General features: G+C 41.8%; 2 protein-coding genes across 2 annotated transcripts in view; both read right to left on the bottom strand.

Moving 5' to 3' along the window:
* LOC103925704 (TRAF-type zinc finger domain-containing protein 1-like) overlaps window positions 1-959 on the bottom strand; it is a 3854-nt gene extending 2895 nt beyond the window's left edge. Inside the window, exon 1 of the mRNA XM_009334450.1 lies at window positions 885-959. Coding sequence (XP_009332725.1) covers window positions 885-959 — 75 coding nt within the window. The remainder of the gene's footprint in view (window positions 1-884) is intronic.
* Window positions 960-1630: 671 nt separating this feature from the next.
* Window positions 1631-7251, bottom strand: LOC103925665 (TRAF-type zinc finger domain-containing protein 1-like). Its single transcript, XM_009334405.1, is given in 8 exon segments — window positions 1631-1751; window positions 1947-1990; window positions 1992-2020; window positions 2760-3017; window positions 4045-4318; window positions 5511-5564; window positions 5638-5773; window positions 7180-7251. Coding segments are annotated over 7 exon segments (834 nt in total). The 5' UTR covers window positions 7230-7251; the 3' UTR covers window positions 1631-1751; window positions 1947-1957.
* Between the last annotated feature and the right edge of the window lie 138 nt (window positions 7252-7389).

Raw genomic sequence — 7389 nt, forward strand, 5'->3', positions numbered from 1 at the left:
CCCGTATTTGGGGCCTCACTGCCAGCCAACAACCAGGCGCTCTCTTATTCAGCCTTCTGCCTCTCACGCCTAAAAATGACCCTGCAAAGCCAGTCCCAGGTATCAACCTGGTATCGGTGCCATCATAAAAACCAAATCCAAGGACAAAAATCAAGTTTAAAGTGATTTCCAAGTCACGCTGCCCACAGAAGTGCCCCTGTCGGCTATCCTTGTTACAAAGTCATGTTTTTCTGCAGGTTAATTACATCGAGGAACAACAAAACAAGATGACAGAAGCCCATAGGTCACAAAACAAAAATATGAACTACAAAGGAAAACATCTGCTACCTTTGTTAGATACCAGGAGTACTACGTGGAACGCAAAACTTTAAAGACAGGCGTCCTTTTCGTGGTTTGCAAACAAACTATATTGCGGCAACTCGGCTCTCGTCACTAATACTTAACGAGTCCTGATTATCGTACACAAACCTCACCAAAAATATTAGAAGCTTGTAGATAAAGTAGTCTTTGCATTCTGCATTTCCAAAATAGTTAGATAAGGTGGGGGGGTGGGGTGGGGGGAAGTCTTCCAACAGCCAACTGTAATAGGAAGTGGATGGGACTTCTCCTTAGTGTCAAGCATGACTATTTAGCAAAGGACAAGCTATGACATTTTATCAGATCTCGCTTCTATTAATACTGAATTTACTACCACCAAGGAAAAGAAGGGCCCAGAAAAACACACAAACAAAATACAGCTTCACTAGTTTGTTAGTTAGGACTGTAAGAACTGTTAACTTCCCAATTCCTTCAGCTGTGAAACAGAAAATGAGCAAGCTCAGCAATTTCACAACTTGTCTGTAACAGTAGCAAATTCCAGAGGACTGTCTCTTCCACGTGCACACCACTCCCCGAATCCGCTCTTTAGGTGCACAGAAGTAGTAAAGCACCAAGCGGTCCAGCTGGTCTCTGTCCAGCATTCTTGAAAAGCAGTAACAGCTTCAGCAGTACCAAGACCTGGCGTTCTTTCCATATTAGAAGTCTCAAGACAGCAACGTATAGAACCGGAATACCCTGGTAAGCACTCTGCAGCACCCATCACTTCATAAACCCACCGCTTCTCCCTTAGGCTGAGCTTCAGATATATTCACGCTCTTACCCTTTCCCTCTGTCTTTACATCCACCCTCCGAGACATTCCTCCATCTCCTAGATTTGTAGTCTGTGTCATCTACTTCCTCTCTTACCTACACAGGTCATAACGCTCGTGCTCCTCACCCACCTTAGCTGTGATTCATACATCCCGGTTTCGACATCGCTTTTATGTAGAAGTCCAACACTTATATTGTGCAATTTCAGGGCCTTTTGTTTAGCTTTCGCCACAAGCGCTTTCAAAAATAATTGTTATTTTTGAGTAAGAGCCTCAGCATGCCACAACATTTTAGATGGGACCCAAGAGGCTTTGTTTGGGCAGATCTGACAGGGGACAGTTACTTGGATTCCTGAAACATGCCACAACAAGAGGCCGCAAGACTTGGCATAGTTATTGAACAATACAATAGATGCGATACAACGGATGAAGTTCTGTTTAGTACCCACAAAATTCACATGGAATCATAATGTTTCCTTCTGCCTGGACGGCTTGGGGCTGGGATGAAGAGAGAGACCTACAGCTTTTGGGCCCAGCAGCACGCAGACCATCATATTCTCGTGTATTTGGAGAAGACCTTCTTTTACTGAAGGAGGCAAAGGCACTTGCTGGGTTACAACCTGTCTGTTATGCAAGCAACATGGAAAAATTAGCTCTCCTGTTGAGCACAGATAGACTCTCAAAACCATGCTTTGCAAAGACAAAACTGCTAGAGTTCTCACAGTATCACTGAGTGAAGACTGCACCCTTGTTCAGCCACGGTAGCAGAAAAAAGTCTTTACTGCAAACCCCTAGATACAATACAAGAAAGTACTAAACCTGATGAAGAATCAGATCTTCGGCAGGGTAAAGCTCCTCACAAAATTCACAGGGCAACATGATGATCTCATCGTCTGCAAAGTAAGTAATGGTTATATCCTCTACCATAGAGAAGTCTGATGCAGTTGGATCGACTGATCTTCAAAATTCCTAAGTAACAGACTCCTGTTCTGTGCCACAGGACAGCAACCAGAGCAAATGCTAAGGAAACAGTTACTCTAGTCCCGCTTGCTGAATTTCATATAAGCAAATTCACATCACCCAGAGCGACAACAATGTTTTGTCGTCAAAGATATATCGAATGGTCTGGTAAAAAAGCCTATTACTGCCTTCAGTAAATCCTTTAGTACCATTTCTCCTTTCAAAATAAGCTGGCACTTCAGGTCTCCCCCAGATCCTCCTTTCCTATCGTGTTTACTTCAACAAGAAAGTTGGCACCTACTCCGTTGTTACGAAGCTCTCACCATGTATCAAAGTCAGAGATTCACTATAGCTTTTATTCCTTCTTCCCTTGCGGTCTTGCTTTAGTAATACCTCTTTGAAAGAAACTATTTTAAACGCTAATATTGCTAAGTTTTGAGGAAGCAGAAGAAAACATTTAAAAAAGGAAGGAAGAATGGTACTCATGGAGAGTCTAATCTCCTGTGTATTAATTATCTAAAAATGATTTAGAGGGAGTCTCAGAGACTCATTTTGACATTTTAAAATACCTAGATAATCTTTGACATTCCCAGTCCAAGAATCCTCTCTTTCCTTCTCCATTCTCTCAAACTTTAAGGAAAAAAAAAACACCACAACAGCGTTTTTACTTACTTTTTATGTGGTTTGACACTAAAGAGTCACAGGAGAAGATATTTGACTTGTCTGTTTCATTAAGACAGGCCGACGGCACAGACTCTTTGGTGTAGTAGTTTTCCCAGAAGTCACTGGGAATGTCAGCCGCAGTATTATTGTGAGGATTATTCTCATTTTGTAGGCTGAGAGCCAACACGTAGTCTAAATCGGCGTCCCACTCTTCATAAAGTGAAGAATGAGTGTTTTCACTTCTCTCCAGCTGCTCCAGTTCATCCTCTTCAAAAGATAAATATCATAAATTTAAGAGAACGTTAAGCCTGCAACAAGCAGTTCACCTCTGTGCGTTAGACTAGCTCAACCATGAGGGTTTCACAGGCACACATGTGGACACTCATGGAGGTCAGCGTTTCAAAGCCTAGAAGGACACCTGTATCAAATTCAGGAGGAAGAAGGAAAACACTCATCCTATTTTTGTTTGTAACAAGCAAAAAAGGAAAAAAAGAAGAAAGTCGTTCCTCTTACTCCAACAGCTTGAACTTAAGCTTCTCGGGAGCTTTACGAAGTCACTGAACCTTCTGTGACCTACACTGTGAACGAGGTCCAATTAATATACTGCAGTCTCGGCCCTTTTACAAGGCTGAGACACTTCTGCTTTGTTTCTTCAGTATATCGATGGGAAACAAATTCCTGTTAACGATATTACATTTGACAACAGTGGGAATTGTACGTGTACAGAAGAAAACCATGGAATTTCTTCCGGTAGGAAAGCTACGGGATGTTACTGCAGAAATGCACAGCACTACATATGTGAACCCACATCCAGATCTTACCTACCCTTCTACTTAACTGGAGTAAAGAGGAGTGCAGCTGCTAACAAAAATGGACAGAATTTGCAGTGAGCAAAACAACTCCAATTTCATTTTTAAGCTAGATACTTCGAGGTAAGAGAACAGGCAGTGGACTGGGCTTTCACACCGGGTACCTCAGCAGTCCTCTATTTAGCTGGCTTATATCTTTGCAGTTCTATTCCACGGTAAAATAGTCCCACTCACATTGCCTCTGGAACTTTCATTATTCAGTACTTTCACAGAAAGCAATTACAAAACCGTATACTTGGATCAGCTGCCAAATGTCAAATTAGAAGCTAATTCTCTTCTCTACACTTCACCTCACTTTTGATTTCTTTGTGCTGCTGAAACATTTCTTCTGCTAATGTCCTTAAGTGTTTTGTCTCCTACACAGCTGCTATAAATCTGCTTTTCTAGCACCCTGGGCATTCTCCACAAAGGCCCGGCATAGTTACCTGATCTTAGTCGGTTTCTAATGTCTCGAAGGGCACGCAAATCTGCATCATCATCCTCAAAGCGAGGCACTGTTCTGCTTCCTCTTACTTGTTTCGCCTCTTGCCCACAGACTCGAGGATGCTCTTTTAGATCTTTCACCATGACGTTATGACCGCACCCACCACATCTCTCAGTCCGAGCTCCGCAGTAAATTTCATGGTCCTGGAGCTTGTTGAAAGTGAGCTGTATGTCACAGTACTGGCAGACAGCAGGACGCAGAGGGCACGCTGACGCCTGGAAAAAGAAAGAGGGATTATTCTTCACATATGGAAGACTGAGGCAAAGGTGGAGGGAGGTTCTCAGTTTGCTTAAGAGCTGAGCGGTCTATTGTTTCTTTAGCCAGATCCAAAGCTACACTAAAGAATAGCCTGGAATAAGACAGTATGTGAGAAATGTAAGAACAACGTGTTGTATAACCTTTGTATAAACATGCCGGCTGAAGCACTCCAAATACTCAGAACATTCTTTTTAAATCTGTAACGCCTGGACAGCAGATTCACATGGTGCTTTTTGAAATTAGCTTTTACATATGGTCTTGACGTCCAGTACTAATCGCATTCCATTGAGTACTGCTAAAAACATGTTAGTGTGTGTTATATTAGGGAACAGATTTACAGCACATTTACTACTCAACAAGAATTGCTTGCATATGTTCTTTACCCTACACTGAATGACAGGTAAGTTGCCCTTCAAAAGGGGTTAAACATAGCTGACATATATGTTATAACTGCAGGTGCTGCAATAATACATCATAATTTGCTTTATAAACAAAACTAAAAGCACGACACACAAACATGCAGGATAAACTACTCCCAGGGTTTTGAACAGGACACATCCTCAAAGAAAATCCTTTTTTCCTCACCGATAAGCAGACTTGTATGGCACTTCCAGAGCTGTCTTTAAATGAGCCCATAGGAAGGTACTGACATTTATAACAAGATTGCCTGTGACAGCAGCCAACTGGATTCAGAAACTCAGAAAATCCCACTGTGTCCCATTTTAGTTTATTTTACAAGCTATTTTAAAAGTCTGTTTGGACACAATGAGTTATTAAAACTCACATAATGACTGCAGCAGAGTCAGAAATGCGAAATGTTTCCTTTAGGAATGAAAAAAGTCAAGTTAATCATATTCTATACTTTTGAAATAGCATACCATTTTTCATCTTCATCACTAATAAGTACAAAATCACCAATTATCATGGATACCCCTTCTATAAGAAGGCCTGAGCAGGCTCCACCATTTTAAGGCAGTTTCCAACCACATTCTGTCAGAGGGTGTGAATTTAGAAAGCGTGATTCAATAACAAGGATGCATCAATCACAGGTTGGAATCCAGGTCTTGGCTGACAGAAAGGCTCTACAATCAGTGCTTGGAAATACCGTAGAGTATCTTCCAAGTGTCTAATAATATAAAGTCCACCAACCTCATGATCCTTCAAGAGACATTTTTCTATCTTCATCCTACACTTGCAGGTAACCTACAATAAACAGACCTCATTAGATTAATTGCCATAGAAGTCAGCAATTTTAGAGGAGAAATTTGTTTCTCACCTGCACATGTTCAGACTCAATATGGTTCTTCATTTCAGACTTTGGGATTAATTCACTGCAGTAGCGGCATACTTCAATATTTCTGCTACAGTGGATTTCGTGCGTGATGAAATTAGCAACAGGAATATCCTTTTTGCTATGAGAAAGTCACAGAGGTTACTTTTCAGAAAATACGCTGACAACAATTTCAAGCAGTTTTTCATAAAAAACCCAAATCCTAAGAAAGCTTTCTATGAATTCATGGTTTAGAGAACTGAGTAACTAAAGAGAAAGGCAAGCCCAACCAGGCCTCCATGTTCCTTTATAGTTGGGATATTAATGTATGTAACATGCAAAGGTCACAGTTTTCACAGTGCATTGAGATAAAATCAAGGTGGATTCCTTTCCTTATGTGAAAGACAAATTTTGCAGCATAAAAAAGTTACCACCAGGTTCAAGTTAATGAACTAATCTAAGAAGATAAAAGTTTCTTCCTGAAAATAACTTGGCTATGAGAGGTCGAACAGTGCTCTGCTTGGAAAAAATAAATAACAGATCCTGTTAGGCCAGATCTGTTCAGGGAATGATAGCAGTAACAATATTACTCTGTAGCCAAAATTCCCCAACTCGCCTCATTTCTGATACACATTTTCCTGTCTTGAGGAGGATGCAAGGCTTACAGACACAAAAGTTGCAAAAAGAACTGAGGAACTAGGAGCTTAGCCCTTATTCCTGCCTCAAGCAGGTAGCATCATTTCTAGATGGATGTATCATTCCCCCCCTGCACACAAGAAATCAGCCTTCAAAACACCAAAATTAACTTTATAACCTATCGCTTAGTGCCTTCCACGTCACAAAGGAAAAACACTACAGCTGTTCAGTTTTCTCCCTTGCCAGATCCCAAGCAGCCAACAGCCTGGCAAAGCAACAAAGTCCAACGGCAGTGTCTAAACTGCACATACTCACTGCTTGCAAACAAACTAGACTGATGTTGCAAGAAACTGTTCGGATTCCGATGTCTCTTTGAGAAAAAAAAAGTTAATTTCTTTAGTTGCTTGTATTCAAGATGCAACTTCTGAGATTACATCATTATCAGTAAATGTATTACCAACACCGGAGCTTCTAAAGAAAGAGAACTGTTATCAAAGAGAAACAACTGCCACAACAATATGTGCCTATTGATTCTATTTTTACACCTCTGCTTCTGAGCCACATAGCTGCTAAAGAAAAACTTGGAATCATGTACTTCATGTATACCCCACTGCAAATCAAGTCTTTATTTCTATTTGAATACTTTGGCTTCTATCTAGTTGCCCGTTAAGTCAGAAACTTGAGCAAAGGTTGCGAAAATTACTTTATAAGACATTAATACTTGACAAGGTAAAACCAAAACACAAACATTTCTAAAAAGATAGTACGTTCGTAATTAATTCGCACCTTCTAGTATTTCATAGCATTTCACGAGAATATATACTGCTCACTTATTTAATCTCTGAGCTTTCCTGCCCAAAGGACAGGCCCCAACAGAGACACCCCAGCCAAGCATCCAGTTTCGTTTCTTACCAGTTGCCACACAGCCGGGTTTCCGCCTCGGTAACTGCAGCTATAGCCATGTTTTTGTCCGGGGGCTGAAAGAGAGGCACCCCCCTTCCCCTCAGCGGCTGGGGGCACCCGCACCTCACCGGGGGGGAAAGACGCTCCCGTTCCCTCAGCGCGGGGGCCCGGGGCACCGCCGGCGGGCGGCTGCTCCCTTCCCCCCGCCCGGGGGGGCGC

This window comes from Pygoscelis adeliae, unplaced genomic scaffold (genome assembly GCF_000699105.1).
Source record: "Pygoscelis adeliae isolate BGI_AS28 unplaced genomic scaffold, ASM69910v1 Scaffold262, whole genome shotgun sequence".
NCBI classification, from domain to species: Eukaryota; Metazoa; Chordata; class Aves; order Sphenisciformes; family Spheniscidae; genus Pygoscelis; species Pygoscelis adeliae.